The 16,446-nt window shown below is 37.8% G+C and overlaps 2 protein-coding genes across 2 annotated transcripts; one reads left to right on the top strand and one right to left on the bottom strand.

The window, feature by feature from the left end:
* Window positions 1-1,748: 1,748 nt before the first annotated feature.
* LOC129786849 (uncharacterized) lies at window positions 1,749-4,560 on the top strand. Its single transcript, XM_055822098.1, has 4 exons — window positions 1,749-1,939; window positions 2,096-2,391; window positions 3,818-3,990; window positions 4,078-4,560. The coding sequence occupies exons 1-4, from the start codon at window positions 1,931-1,933 to the stop codon at window positions 4,323-4,325; spliced, it is 726 nt and encodes a 241-aa protein (XP_055678073.1). The 5' UTR covers window positions 1,749-1,930; the 3' UTR covers window positions 4,326-4,560.
* A 3,986-nt stretch (window positions 4,561-8,546) lies between these two features.
* On the bottom strand, window positions 8,547-10,850 carry LOC129788203 (cuticle protein 18.7). The gene is made up of 3 exons (XM_055824268.1): window positions 10,565-10,850; window positions 9,999-10,224; window positions 8,547-9,929 (listed from the first exon to the last, which is right to left on the bottom strand). Exons 1-3 carry the CDS (start codon window positions 10,574-10,576, stop codon window positions 9,088-9,090), a joined length of 1,080 nt encoding a protein of 359 aa, XP_055680243.1. The 5' UTR covers window positions 10,577-10,850; the 3' UTR covers window positions 8,547-9,087.
* Between the last annotated feature and the right edge of the window lie 5,596 nt (window positions 10,851-16,446).

Raw genomic sequence — 16,446 nt, forward strand, 5'->3', positions numbered from 1 at the left:
AAAACCATTCTTCGCATCTTCATCGAATTTAATGAGTAGGAAACAAACAAAAGCCCCATCCATTTCTCCTCATCTCTCTGCAAGTCTGAAACTATCCTTAAACTTTTGCTAATTGAAGGATAAAGCAAATGTGATGGGACATATTTTAGCAAAAGTATCCTTTCTTTTCTTGATCTTCCGTCTATAGTGAAGTAATTTAGAGAAAATTCACCATTTCAGTCAATTAAAGCCTCCCATTTGTTTGCCCCAACACTCCTCCACATCATCAAATGGAGACGTAAAATCATCCCAGGAGCAATTTTATTTTGCTGAGCTTTCTCTCAATTAAAGTGCAATTGACCATGAATGAACTCTTTTTAATTTTCCTGTCTGCTGCACTATAAGATTTTTACATACATACATACTACATAATGGTAATGCAATCTCCGTTGCCTTTTCAGAGGGAAAATTTTTTAATTAATGTTTTTTAACATAGTGCAAGGGTTGTAGAAAGTAGGGGTATGATGCCATGATGTACACTGAGCTTTTTTCACATTCATGCTTTTCTCTTTAATAGGACTTTAACTTTTTAGTTGGCTATTTAATCAATTCATCTCTTTCATTAATATATGCAGTGAATGTGAAGCTTTACAAAAAGCTCTCTCTCTCTCTCTATCTTATTATTTAAAAAAATGCTATAAAAGAACAGAAAGCAATAAAAAAAAATAATTTTCGCGATTTTTCATAATTTTTTTTAATATATGTAAAAAGCAAGGTAAAAAGTTTGTGATTGAAAGTTAAATTGAGTGAAGTTTGAAAAGAATTGAAAAGTTGAGAAAATTAAAAGTTTTCTTCTATAAGTTCTGAATAGAAAATTAATCAAAGAAAGAAAGAATAATTAAATAAAATTTACCTGTCTTCAACTTAAAAATCAATTCAAACTTTTTTCTCATTTTTTTCATTAGAAATGATATTAAAGATTTTTTTTTTCTTGAAAAGCTATTCCACAACATTTCATGTTATATTCATTTATCTGACAGGTCTCAGAAAATTAGCCCACCCACGTGGAGTATTTATTTATAGCAAATCAAACTATGTGCATACATAATTGAGATTTGAGGATTATAAAAGTTCCGCAACAACTTGTCTCGGTGAAGCACAAAAGCTTCTGTGGAATGCACAACTGATGCCTTTAAGCTTGTCATCTCACTGATCTTTGTTATTGAAACAGATACTTGGAATAAGAGGAAAAAAAGCATAATACAGACTGAATAAAATAAAATTAATTAATTGAATGATACAAAACAACTCAATTGTCGATGTCTGTGCTACTTGTCTGAGAGAAGACTTAAAAGAAAACAACGCACAGTATGGTGCTGCTACTTCGGAGGCGACCACGCTCTGTGGGAAATGATAATGAAACCGAAAGGGTTTCGCCAAGTCGGTGGAAATAGCGTGCATCATGACGATATCCGATGCAATATATGCAATAATTATTATAGAATTGAAATGTAAATTGAGATTCATTTAAATATGTCGCGGCAATGGATATTATTTTACCATTTTGAGCCAGGTACAGGGTGTTGATGTCTCTGTCGGGTGCTAATTAAGCTTTGATGATGTGCAATGCGGGACAACATAGACTGATGGTGAACCTTATGCCATCGAGATGGGGAATTATAAATGAGCAAAAAAAATCAGACCAGAACCGAGAATGCAACCCAGAATACCATATAAATTGCATCATCAATACCTGGTCTTGCATGCGAATGAGTTCTGATTGCACTCCATGGCTCCCAGCAAGGCATCTCGTCCGCCCAGGAGATGCCCCATCATTGGGGTATAAAAGTGACACAGCAGCAGACATGAGTAGTCAGTGTCTCAAATCCGTGATCAGTGGTCTCATCCCATTCATCCCACACAGTGTAGAGAAAAAGTCTCTCGTGCAATCATGAAGGCAGTAAGTGCGGGATGGTGTCCGGTGTGTGTGTGTGCCCAAAAATCCCTTGCTGTGCGCTTTCTCTGTCACTAAATTGGATTTATTTCAGCAACTTCACACAATTTGCCCCATTCATGTGCTCTGCTGGAATTTATCCAGGGACATTTTCTCTTGTAGGTGTTGATCCTTGTGACTCTGGCACTGTCCACTCTCGACGCCGCCACCATCTACTACACACCACCCTACTCGTACATCCTCAGCAACCCCTATGGCCTCACCTATCCCTACTACACAACAAACACCGGCGTGGTACTTTCCTACGCCCCTGCTCCAGATGGCACAAGACACCACCGTCCCGGGCATGAGGGTCAAGATACCGAGAGCAACCCTCGCGAACCCGAGGATGACGACCGCCCCAATGGACCCGAACCCACAACGCAACGCCCATCACTACCCCTTCTCTACCATTGGAGGTGAGTTTTCATACGCTCCGCGGGGATTGAGCTGTAACAATTTAAATGCGCCCCGTGATGTGCTCTGAATTTGTCGCTTTTCTGTATTCAAGTCAATTAGTGAGAAGAACATGAAATTTGTATTATTTATTCACCCTCATTCTACCCCACCACCTGCCCAAAAAGCTCCTCGAAGTGTGAGACAAAGTTTTCCCAATAGGGTAGAAAGTTTGCAACAGGAAGATGGAAGATCCCTGGAGAGATTACGTTCAAATAGTGGTCAGATGAATTACTATTCAATGTACAACTTGAATTTCAAACACAACAAAACACTTTTATTCAATTTCTCCTTATTGGCAGACCCAGAAGACTCAGAAGATTTGTTAGAAATTCGGTAAGGAGGAAAGCTTCGCGAAAAAAATCTTATGAATCATTTCAATTTTAAAAGTTCCTACATACAAACAAGAATCATTCAGAATTAATTATAAAAAAGCTTTTTATTTTATTTTTTGCATTTTTCATACATTTTTACGTTCATTTTTATTTATTCTTGCTCCCTATTAAAGGAAATTCTCGAAATATTTTAATCCTGTGAGGATTCACAACAAACTCTCCTGAGCTTTCCTAATTAATTAATAAATAGCCATTTTCATTCATTATGCAAAACATTTAATGTAAATTTATTTTAAAAATCTCTACCTTGGATTTTCTAGGAATCATTTACTTACAAAACTTGCTGTAGCTAACACAAGCATGTGTTCCACAAATTATATTAATGAAAAGCTCATCTATTTTTGAATTCTTTGAACATTTTTAACTTTCTTCTCAGAATATTCCTGGAAAAAATGTAAAAAATTTATCCAATACATACAAAGTTTGAGTTGTGAATGAAATTTGGTAGATACTGAAATATGGGATGAAGGAAAATCATATCGCTTTGGATTGATAAGCTCTCACACGGAAATTCCTTTAAATATACATACATGGAAAAGTAGATTTCCAGGAACATGCTGGCTATGCTACAAACTTTCTGAGCTTTAATCACATTTGGTACATAAATGAACAAATTAAGAAGCATAAGTATAAATTAATATATCTTTAGGTGGAAGACATTTTGAATGTCATTTAAGGAAATCTTAAATGGGTAAACATCAAAAGCTCCAACAGGATATCCGTATACAACATTTAATTCCCCCTCTCGGAAGCAAATTATAAATCTTCTACTAATATGATATGATACTTAATTGAAATGAGAGGATTTAATTTGAAATTATATCTACTCCTTATTACTTTAATTACCGTAAATTCCTTTCAATTAATTGTGCTTTTGCGATAAACAATGCTCCTTTTAGTAAGGAGCTATTGAATGTACTTCTATTAATAGAATTTCTAACGAACTTGTACCTGGATTATTGATCGAAACTTAACTTCTCACATATCCTTGCAGTCCCTATTCAATTCTCCCATCGCAACTTGCCGTCCCCTCGGCATCTCAGTACCATTCCCAGGATCAAATTGGGCAATACCACTATGGCTATGCGAATCAGCACAGTGCGAAAAGTGAGTTGAAGACTTCCGATGGAATTACGCGGGGTGGTTATTCATACATCGACAGCAATGGTAAGTGCAAAAACATGCTAAATTTAATTCGAGTTAATTTGTGTGGCCTTAATTCTTTAATCTTCCCCTGTGTGTGGGTTTTCACAGGAAAACTGCAATCTGTGAATTATGTGTCGGATGCTCTGGGCTTCCGGGTGGCGGCCACAAATCTACCCAAACCCTCACCCATTGCTGATTCCCCGGAAATTGCCGCCGCCCGGCGTGAGCACATGCAAGCCCATCAGGAGGCCATTGATCGCTTGGCAGCTGCCCAGAGTGCCAGCGATGGTCATCATGGTGAACGTGAACAGCCACCGCAGGAGCCACAGCAGAGGAACAACGGGCACAGTGAATAGGAACAATGGAATAAATTCAATTATAATCCACCACGTAGGGCTCCCCCCGCGAGAACGCCCTCGTGCACCACCAAATAACTTAGAGCTGCGATGATGACGAAAGAAGGCAACAATACGCGAATTAATAATGGCAAATCTCTCTCTGGGCCCGCGACCCTCCCCCTCCACAAGCTACTTTGCTCCAGAGAACCACGGAAAAAGTTATTATATGGAAATAAAATATGTAATAAAATCAGCGAATTGTATTATAACTTCCTTTTGTCTCTTCACCACCCTAATCTCCCCCCTGCGCTCTCAAAAAAGCTCCCGCGCCAAGAGCTGCGGGACTCTTGAGGAAAATTGCGTGCGGGCACAACATCCGCGATGGGGATGTTGAACAAGATTGGGGCATGAGGACAAACAAGTAAATTGAAAAGCATATTTTTAGAACAATCATTTAATATTGCAAAAGCTTCAAGTTGAAGAAATAGCTCTCTAGGGTGATATCAAATGACAAAAAAGGCTTCACAAAAATCCCCCAAGAGAGCTTTTCAACTTTATTAGTCTAACTAGAATTTTCTTCTCGCAATTTTCTTTTGCTCCTCTCTCCTATGCTATAGGCCCAGAAAGATAAAGTTCTCTTCGCAAAATATTATATTTTACTCTCATAGAATATGATTCTACTCCGGAGTTTCCTTCCCATCTCCCTTACTATGCGGGGTATTCCTAAATTGTATTATGTTTGTACCAAAGTATATTTCCTCCGCAACCCTCCCGGAAGGCTATCATTAGTGACATCCTCGATCATTGTCTAAAGGCGCCACAACTTCTGTCGTTGGGCCATACAAAACCATGAGGAAGGTGTTATCGAAACAAGTTGCGGACTACAGTTGCTTTTCACGTCTTTTCCGGGGATGGAAAATCATTGTTATGCCGATAAAGATGTGAATCATTTTTCCCTCAACAACGCAGAAAGAATATTTCTGCGTGGCGGAAGTGATAGAGGTTACACCCCATCTATTCACTCGACAACCGAGATAACTTCCTCGGAAAACTCATCCTACCCTTGTATACGTATGAGGAGGGTGCTACGTTGAACAATTCCTCACTAGTCTTTCACTACGTAATCCTCCCTGCGTTTTATCGTGATATTTTCCCAAGCCTTCGTATCACCTTTTCCTGAGAAAAGTTAGTTTTCATTTGGGGGGAAAGTTTGTTGTGCAAAAAGTTGCACTAATTTCTATTTAATACTTTAAGGCTTTCTTCCCTTCTTACGGCGTATTGGGAACTAAAATAATACTCAATAACTTGCATTTGTGTGCTGTTGCTACAGACACTATAAATAGCACTTGTGCTACTATTACGAAAAGGGATGAATCCAAAGCTTTAAGTTAAAATTGAATTGAGAAAAATTGGTCAAGAACTTTTATATTTTCTCCAAAAGTTCTCCTCAAATAATCAACTATTTTTAAAAGTTTTCAAGCTTAACTTTCAGGTGAAATGTTAATCTTTAATGGTCCGAAAATGCCTGAATCTTTGTAGTCTTACTACATTTCATCACATTTGTGTAGCTCACTCAATATTTGACTTCGAAGATTCTTATTTCATTTACTCAAAAATTTTACTAATATTTCCAAAAAAAATTGAATGATTCATAACTTTTTTAAACTGCTGAATTCTCCTTTATAATTTGAAGACAAAAGTTCAAATATATTCCAATCAATCACGTATTACTCCACAATTTATCCAATTGAATTGGAATTCTACAATTCTCACGGGCTTTTTATTCTGTTGTTAATTAAAACAAATTTGTCAGAAATCACGCTTGTCACTTTCAACTTCTTGCGAGGTTGAACGTGCACAATCAATCAATACATAGTACTCCCTTATGCCTGCAGCAATTCTTTAAGAATGCGACTGATTGAAAGCTGAAGCAAAAGAAGCTTGAAAAGAAGTTGAGAAAAAAAGCATTGCGAGCGCAACGCACATTTCACGCATTCTCCCGTGATATTCATCAAGAAACGTAAAAAATACAAAAGAATTCAGTGAAATTGATAGTTTCTCTTAATTTAGTATTGAGAAAGAACACTCTCAAATTGCTACACTTTGCAATGCTAGAAGTTCTCATTTTTTTTTACTTGCTTCCAAGCAACTCATTCAAAATAACCGAGAGAAGTGAATACCTGGAATACAAAAGCTTATGCAAAAAGCTCTACTGGATTCTGAAGAAATTCATTTACATAAATACCTTTTCAGCTGGAGATTGTTCTAGCGGAAGCTTCTTTGAAATTCAGTGAATTTTGAGGGAGAAAAACAGGATAAACATTTATCCCGGTATTTCTTGAAATTTCATTCAAGTTTAAATGCAAACAAAAACAGGTGGTGGCTCTTTACCTCTTATAATTGCATCAAGTCCATTCCTTTGCACAATTAATTAATTCTACACTTAAGAGAACTCCTGAAATTTTCCACTCTTACAATGTTTTCGTTTTAAGAAAAAATATTCACTGCAATTATGCGAATTGGTGCATATATAGTCATCGTTTTATGCAAGAATGGGAAGGAACACAGCCGTCATGGAGATAATAAAAGAATTTATTTTGTTGTCTCGAAGAGCGTGAGATTATCATTCAATTTGCATATTTTGAGCTCTTGGCATTGCATTTTGTATAGAGATCGAGATCACGCCAATGTACCGTTTCAGAAATGAAAAGCGAATAAATAATAAAATATTGAAGTCAGGTAATCAAGGTTAGTCACTCAGTGGTTTCGCTTCACTTTTCATTTTACCGGCAAATTGGTGCGCTTATGAGATGCCATGCACTTCATTCACTTTCCGCTCAAGTCAAACACACCGCTCGAGAATGATCTCAAAGACAGTTTTGTAGTTCCTAATTCCTCATTCATTGATCATACATGTACGTGTGAAGGAATGCTGAGAATGCAAATTGCAAATCTTTTTGATCTTTCATAGAGCTCTTAGAATAATTTTATGATCTTTAAACGGAAATAAATAAAATTTTATAGGTATTTATTCCATTTTAAGTATTAGACGAGAGTTTTAAGAAAAATTCTAGTTTTTTTAACTTGAAAAATGAATTTTCTAGCTGTGTAAAGAAGGAGTTTATTCATTTCTGTACAGGATACCGCCTTATTTGAGGAAACATTCAAAGAACCTACAACTTGTAAAGGATCAAAAGATAATAAGAAATAGCTAAACAAACTTACTTCATATTTTTTTGGTGATCGCAGCTGAAAAGAGCTTGCAAAGATTTGTACAAAAAACATAAATTATGACGTCATTATTTGCATTTTTGAGCAATTAATTTTTATTAGATATATTATTTTCCTAGCTCTATAAGATCCAGATATTTTCCTCGAATGAAAGCTTTCCCCATACATACTGACAGAAGGAAAAAAGATTTTCCTGCTTTTTAGTTAGCTTGGGAATAATGACGAATTTTATAAACAAGAATATATCAATTTTCAATTTAATTTCGTATCGTTACCAGATTCAAAATTTAACGTACAATTCAAGTAATGCTATCAATCTAAACCATCTTGCTACCTATACAGAACTTTCTTTACTCGTAAATTCAATTAAAAAATTTTATCGCCAGTACAAATATGTAATCACCTTTTATTCCTTTTTCCTCCCTTATGGCGCTTTTCAATTCGTGCGAAATTGATAAAGCGACTCGATACGGATATTAATTGAAATAATTCGTTAAACAGACTGCAGTATTTTTGAAACAAAGACTCGCAAAGTCCAAGAAGTTGTAGATATGTAGCGCACAATTGGGATTCCAAGCTCAACCCCTCGAGTGTTTTATTGTGTGCGAGCTTAGATAGAGATTAATCGGATTACATCGTTTATAAATCAGTTTTTGTGCAATATCACATAAAATTCCTTGCCCAGAGTAACCGAACCATGCACCAAAATTGCATAATTTTGCACCACATTTCGTCTTATGCCTGTGTTTGTGTGCCACCAACCTCAAATTGGTGTGGCTTTGGGGGCAATAAGAAGAGAAAAAAATATTAAATTCCCTAATCATTGCACACAGGTATATATATCTCAAATTGCAATTGGTGCAATTGTGTTCTCATGTATAAAATATTCACTCTCGCCGGAGTGTTGCAAACCGATCTAATTGTTGGCCACGAGCAGATGAAAGAAATTCTGTGTGGAGGAGAGAACACAATACGACCAGGGAGTGGTCTCAATTAATAACTAAATTCTTCAGCATGAGTTTTTTCTCTTTATTGCTAAGCTTTTTGTATCTTTTAATAGATCTTTCTTGTCGTCAGCTTCCTCATGACAATGCAAAAAGCACTGCATGGTGGGCTGATCTACATCATATATGTAGTTATGTATTTTATGTATAGTGTATGTACATTAAATTGTTGGAGGTATGTTCCACCTCGCAGTGTCCTTTTAATTTAAAAGCATATGTATGTAAAAATCCGCCAGGGATGCTTTTGAAAAAAAAGGACCAACTAGTGATAAATTATATGTGAGAAAATGCAGGTGTGGAAAATTATGTAGATTATAGATGAAAATGAGGTGTGTCCAAGGGCAGAGCGTTCGGGTCGACGTAGGTTTTTTGACAATGAAAGGGCAAGTTTTTTTTTCTCGAAAAGATGGTAAAATTCGGCAGTTTTATTTTTTTAAATTGGTTCTTTCATCTTAGAATTTTTGGTGGCGAAGCTTCCCAGCGCCAGGTGGAAACTCTTCGTCCGACAGCTCGGAGAATGCAGTGGTGAGGTCCACCGCGACGCTTTAGTAGTGGTATGCGCGGGCGGAGGCTTCGGCGTGCGCGGCAGCGTGCGCAGCCTTGGCGTGTTGCACCTCGGGTGTCTCAACGGGGACTCCATTGTGGATCACGGGCACATGGTGGGCAGCAACAGCGTGCGTCCAGGCACCGTGGTGTCCGTCGTAGCGACCGTCGTAGTGTCCATCGTCGTAGTGACCATCATAGCGACCATCGTAGTGACCATCATCGTGATGGCTGTATCCAGCCTTACTTTGGGCCTCAGCAACGGCGGCGAAGTGAGCGGCCTTGGCATGAGCAACTTCGGGTGTGTCTACGGGTCCAGCTTGGTGGTGAACAGCATAGTGGGCGGGAGCGTAAGCGTGTCCACCGGCGGCGGCGTGAGCGGCGAAGTGGGCAGCCTTGGCGGCGGTGATTTCGGGGGTGTCGAGGACAACGCCATTGGGAGCGAGGGGAGCGTAGCTGTGATGAGCGGCAGCAGCGATGTAGTGGTGTCCACCGACTTTGGCGTGAGCGGCAAAGTGGGCAGCCTTAGCGTGCTGGACTTCGGGTGTTTCAACGGGGACGCCATTGTGGATCACGGGCACATGGTAGCCACCCCATGCAGCAGAGCGCTTGTACAGATGGTGGAGACCATGGCTGGCGGCAGCGTGAGCGGCAAAGTGGGCAGCCTTGGCGTGTTGAACCTCTGGGGTCTCAAGTGGACCACCCTGGTAGCCGAGTCCTGCGTGAGCCCATGGGCCATAGTGCGCAGCGTAGTGGATAGGAGCGGCAGCGTGGTACACGGCAGGGGCGGCAACGAGGGCAGGAGCTGGTCCCTTTGGCAAATTGGTGGCGGCAACCTGGAAACCTGCAATCAATAATAAAATAATTATTCATTTTTTTTCTCTATAGGCATAATTTGATGGCACAATCTTACCATTGTGAGGATCAGCGGAGTAGTGGACGGACTGGAGGATACCGTGTCCATCGACGTAGCTATAAGCACCACGGGTGAAGCCATGGGAGGATTCCTCATGCTTCTGGGAGTTGGGGTCAGCATAGCCGTAGGCGTAGTTGCCATGGCCATCCTGAGTGTGGTACTGAGATGACAGACCAGCATATGGGGTGGCTGTGCACGCCACAACGAAGAGAGTTGCCACAATCTGCAATGGGCCACATTATCACACATTTTGCACACAAATCATTGCCTCCAAGTAATATATTATGCAAATGATTGCTCTCTAAATGGTTATTATGCATCCATATGATCACACGGTATGCAATTTCACTCAAAACACTTCGGGAAATGCGTGGAATTGATGAAGAAAGAAAAAGAGATCACGCTTTTCCCTATATTACCGCACTATTAATGAGACTTATGCCAACACTTTTCTCTCTTTTTTTTTTCTTTTTGTAGAAAATTAAATATTCACTTAATCCACAAAATTTTGGGGGTGTTTTGCACATAGTGAATGATGATCACTGCTGAGGATATATACTTACAAATGCCTTCATGATGTTTAAGTTTAAGTCCTCGGTCCCTTGTAGTCGTTGAGAAAAACTGCTCTTGGTTGTAACCTCCTAGATTCGTTGGAGTCTAGGACTGTTAGTGAACTGTGAGGAACCATCGGGCAGGCTAGCATTATATACCCAAACTCGATCACGATCTCCCAGCACACATTTGTGCGCTTTACTTCCTCGCACTGTGTATTCTGTCTCACTCCACGGAGGGGGGCGCAATTGAGTGTGGAGTCTTTTCTTCAAGTGGAGTCTCTCTCTCACTTACTTTGATTTCATCGATCACACCGCGAAGCGATCATTGGTGTGTGTTTGATCATGCTGCCGGCTCCACCAGCCAAAACCCATGACCTTGCTTTCGCCGCGTCACACGCTCATTCAGTTGAGGTGATACCCAATTGCACACCTCCACCACGCGAGAGTGCAAGACACATGGAGGAAGCTTAAAGACATACAGCTTGCTTGTTGCTATATTCTCTCTCTCACCCAAACTTGAACCACATATTCCGCGTTGTATTGTTGTAATTACGAGCAATTTCAAGAATTTTAATTACTTTATATAATACAACAGGAGGAGATTTATACAAAAGTCGTGGATTTAGACATAGGTACGTACATACGTGCATTTTAGACACAAGAGTGCTGCCGCATGGTGGAGCAAGAAGAGGAGGAGATGTGGAGGTATAAAAAAGTCCATCGTGGACGGTGAGGAGGGCAAAAAAAAGGTATCTCACATCACCGTGATATTGGATATCTTTGTCGCAACAATGTGCAGCAGCAGTCCATGGAAGGTGACGCAAGGAATTTTGATTGGAAATCGACGTTTTTCTTCTCCCATACCTACATACATAGGTACTACATATGTAGGTACATTTAATGTTCTCTCCCCCCAACATTACCACCCAATATAATTGTAGTATAATTGTTCAAGCGATCCATAAATGGGCACTTTTACATTGTTAATAATAATGTGTTTTTGTGTGACCAATGTCCCATGTTCCGCTTGTGTGATCAACATTGCGCTCCAACATAGGGTTCGGGTCAGCCCCGAAAGCAAAGGAGGAAACGCAACCCACCCACTCGCAACAATTCCACAGCAGCGTGCGCCTCAAAATGCTGTGTGTAACAAATTGGAACGGTTGACTATTGATCAAAATCACTCTCATGCAGAGCCCCACGAAGTGAGATATCACAGCACAAAAATCTCTCTTTCATGCCTTCCACAATATCCATGAAACGGGGGCTTTCCACCAAGAGTGCGGATTTTATTTATATTGGTACATATAATATTGAAAAATCAACCCAGGAGCGACTGTCAGGTCCCACCTGCTGACTTAAACACCCATAAATCTTAATTACGTACTTAGCACTATTTTGAAATCAAATCAATACATAATACCTGAGACCTCAAACCCCCTCACATTCCATCCTTCAATATTATATTGCCCATATATTAATGTATGTAATATACATTCCAGCCCCCACGGGCTCGTGTCTATGACCCATTGACAATGAAAAACCATCCTGTGGCATGTCGTACAAAACCCATCAATCAGCCCTTTTCGGATGACCAACCAGGAACTGATCCCCAGTGTACGCATCTAAATTATTCACTTACGCGCCTGTTATCCGTTCGTAATCGACATTATTTACATAATTCAATTACACATACACGCATTAATAATGCATTCGGCGTGTATTAAATTATCACCTTGTAGGAGAAATTACAATTTATTTATGGATTCACATGTGATTGAACAATGATTTAGATGTGGCGCGGAGTGAGAATATGGAGTCAATAAATTTCAATATAAATCCATTTAATAATAAATAAATCAGCTACTATAAATTTTATGGAAAAGTTGTAAAGAATTTATTTCTTCTGATAATTATAAAATTGTCATGGAATGTACGACACTTTTGCTCAAGTCGCCGTATAATTTTAGAACCTAAAGGAATTTAGGAAAAATTATTCTTTATTTTTGAAGAGTGTCCATAATTTTGTTTGAAGTACTATTTTAAAAAAAATCATTTTTTAAATTAAAATAAATTAATAAGACCTTCATACAAGCTAGAGCTTTAAGCTCTAACATTTCAAGAACTCACATAGGTACCTCAAGTTTCGCGATTTTTTTTGGTTTCTTGTGCTCCGCGGAACAATTTCTATTTTTTTTACATTCTGTGGAATTTTTCTGATCTTTTTTTTAGCTGTCTGTAAATCTGTAAAATTATCAGCTTGTAAAGATCATCAAGCGTAAAGAAATAAAAACTTTTTAGTGGACTTTTTAATACGTTAAGTGGTTGAAGAAAAAGTCATCTGTGGAGTTAAAATGTTTGCACACATGATATAAACTAACTTCAAATAATTCCTGACATCTCTTTTGTTGGCAGAGGATTAGGGATGGGAGGAAATTGAGACAAGAGTTGCTATTGCTACAACATACAATCCTCTATTATTCAAATATGTAAGTACATTATGTGAATATTGTGCACATGTCGTGCAATATGTATCAAGTAAAGCGATTTAAAATGGTATATCCTATACAGGACACAAGCTGACACATGGAGAACAAAAAATTCCAATATTTTCGGGACAATGTTCATCATTTTGGGATCAAAATCCTTCCTCTAACCACTGAATTGTGTTGTGAGGGAAAAATGCAAGCAAAATGCTTTTCATTTTTCCCTCAACAATCGCATCGAAGCTTGCCCCACTTGTTCATCCAATTAAACAGCAATGATTGTAAAATAATTCTTATGGCGTTCTACAAAATTTTCTTGTGCATAGGAAAATTTCTTCTTAATGCTCACTTTTCTCGGAAAATTCTTTTTCACATCTGGAGCTCTCCCATGCAATTTTAGCATTGAGCTTTCGCGCGTACATAAATGGGTAATTTAGTGAATATAGTTGTGCACACTAGAGGAGAAAAAATTAATTTGAGCTTTTATTGAAGACAATTAAGTATTGTGTGGATGGCGATAGGAATCCAGATGGAGTGTGCAAGTGTTGTGCGGAAAAGACAGATGTTAAATGCAAATTATTATAGAAAATGGTACAGTAATTAAAATAATGTGTGTCGCTTTTTTTTATTTTTAGCGCGTGAACGTTGTCTGTTAATAGACGCGATAGGAGAGAATGCATTTTGTGCGCTACGGATTTTTAAAGTTTCTCCCTTTTTCTTGGCAAAAAGCTTGCGCTCTTCCCGTTTGAATTGTGGCTGTGCGGCGGTTAGACGCCAAAGAACCAACGCCTGGAGGTGTCATGATAAAAACCCTCCTTGCAACTTTGAGCGCGCAAATAATTATGGGTATGAGCTTTGAAAACTATATGTACAGTACAGCCAAGACAGGTGCTACATTTGCATAAAATATCATTGAATCACTTCTTCTAATGCTCCACAGTTGAAAATTTTCATTTTCCGTAAGAGAGAATACGGTATGCTCTGCTGTTGATTTAAATGCTTTCCCTCCCGCACATATCTAAAGTTCTTTTCTCTTATTGTTCATCCAACTTTACAAAGCTCAATGCAAAGTGATACAAAGTAAATAATACGGGTATAAGGATGAATATAAGAAAATAAAACTCGTCTGAATACATTCTGTTGCAAAGAAACGGAGAAAAAAATATTCTTGGAGATTTATGAGAAAAATTTCTTTGTGGATTAAATTGAACTTTCCATTTGCAACTGCTGACCGTGGTAGTCAAGATTTTTTCGCAACATCCAATCATGTTAATGTGGAATTAATTCAATTAGCTCCTTCTCACCCAGCGACACCAAGAACTCACCACAAATCATCATAGATGAAGAATTTTTCCACGCAAAATAATGACAATCAAGGATAACGTGTTTTATGTCTTCGCAACACTTTTATGTTAATCCACACTTATCTCTTACTCCATCGCACCATTTTCACGCACTTTACGCAACTTGTTGATAAGAAATAATTTTTGCAAAAGACTTCCTGCTCTAAAGAAATTCCGCAAGCTCCATTGGATTACATGAGAAGCCCTTGATTTAAATTTTATTCTATTAAATTTTTCTCATTTTTAAAGTATTTAGTTAAATTTTTTGGTGAAAAATTAAAAAAAAAAAAGAATACATTGCATTGAAATTCTTAAAGAAACCTTCTTTATTTTGATGGGAAAATTCCATTTACACAACCTCATTCTTAAGGACAGACGCTCTACCTCATGACGACCATCTCGTTTTACGCAAAATGCATAGTACAAGAACGTGAAGCAAGCGTGGTCAGAGCCTGCTTTTGAGAAGTCGCCCTGGTTTTCTGTAAAAATAAATTAAAGGTCAATATCACCCACTTGCGCCAATATATATTTTTCCATGCGGTCTTATCTTGTCTCGAATAACTCGATTTAAAATTCGCCATCCATCTTCATCAAGAGTTTCTTGCCCCCCTTCCCGTGAGTTTCACGCAATGGTCATTTTTGCAGAAATTGATGCGAAATCGTTATTTCTCTTCAGTCTGAAAATACGAAGTAGAGTAAATTTGAAGGAAAAAGAAGAGTTTTTTTTTTTGCAAAACACTTTACCTCTCTTTTGAGAAATCCATTTATTTTTGAAGCATAATGAAGCAATTGAATCGTTCTGGATGAGATAATTTACTAATGGCTAATGGTTGGTCAAATAGCACAAACTTCTTGCACTTATTTCCATTTAATTAATTTATTGCTTCTAATGCAAGATGCGATATTTTCTTCAGAATGATTCAATCATTTGTCCTCATTGCATTCTGCAAAATTTCTTTTGTAAGAGCTTTTACAAAAGCTCTCTTTGTTCTCTTTATTCTTCCTTTCTTTGGGCTAAAAATAAAGCAAAAAATAATGGGAATGGTACATATAAAAGTTAAGTCTTTGCGCATAAAATGAGGGCAATTTTTGACCATTAGATCGTCTCTCTTTCTTTTTGCCATTTCATACTTGACTTACAGAAAAAATATAACGATGAAAGTCTACCCATTAATTCCATACACCCGCCTTATTTTGATATATTCTCTCATAAATATTTCCGTGACTCAGTGAATATTTCATTAATAATCTCATAATAACTCCATATAGTCCATTGGTATGTGTGTAAAAACCCCACGCGTGTTTTACTCCAATAAAATAATAAAAGAAGAAAAATGAATTCACAAATTATTCAATAATTCATTTCACGAGTGACGAAAAATTCATTTTACCCACATTGCACTGCAAAATTACCACCATGCGCGTTAGTTTAATTAACTATTTTAACGTATTTTAAATCTATTTGAAGGCCAAGCGACACGAGAGATAAATAGAAAATTCTCATGTTGTAATTACAATGAAAATGTTTTAAAACAAATTTTATGTGTTTTTATGAAATATCTGTACAGTACAGACACTCTGAAAGACAACTTTTCCCTCTCTACCATTATTAAACTTTTTAAGTGTCTCATGGATTTTTTCTAATTTCAAAATCCAATAACACCTCCTTGTTGCCATTTGAAACTTTTAACAGCCAAACGCGAAACATTTTCAACCAAAAGTTCATTTGGCAAAAGTCCAACAAGGCACAATTGGAGAGGTCACCTCTGGAGAAGACAAATATAACTTCTCACCAAGAATGCCCGTAAGAGATTTTTTCTTTTAATTTTAATCAAAATTAATTAACAAATGGACTTTAGCCGCAAATGAGTTGCAAAGCAATGGAGGTGCAGTTTTGTGCAACTTCAAGGAAAACGAAAGTTGAACTGCACAGAGTACGAATTAAGAATGAAAAACCTCCATATGCAACCTCATATAGCGTCTCTTATCTAATTTCATTACCAATTTGTTACATGGGCAGAAAACTTGCTATTAAATGCTCCAACAAGTTAATCAGATTACC

This window comes from Lutzomyia longipalpis, chromosome 1 (assembly GCF_024334085.1).
Source record: "Lutzomyia longipalpis isolate SR_M1_2022 chromosome 1, ASM2433408v1".
Taxonomy (NCBI): Eukaryota; Metazoa; Arthropoda; class Insecta; order Diptera; family Psychodidae; genus Lutzomyia; species Lutzomyia longipalpis.

What these genes read in the sequence shown, in the direction of transcription:
- LOC129786849 (XM_055822098.1), top strand. An exon ending in CCCCTTCTCTACCATTGGAG is followed by an intron (nt 2,392 to 3,817) that starts GTGAGTTTTCAT and finishes ATATCCTTGCAG; the next exon opens with TCCCTATTCAATTCTCCCAT. An exon ending in TTCATACATCGACAGCAATG is followed by an intron (nt 3,991 to 4,077) that starts GTAAGTGCAAAA and finishes GGGTTTTCACAG; the next exon opens with GAAAACTGCAATCTGTGAAT.
- LOC129788203 (XM_055824268.1), bottom strand. An exon ending in CTCCGCTGATCCTCACAATG is followed by an intron (nt 9,930 to 9,998) that starts GTAAGATTGTGC and finishes TATTGATTGCAG; the next exon opens with GTTTCCAGGTTGCCGCCACC.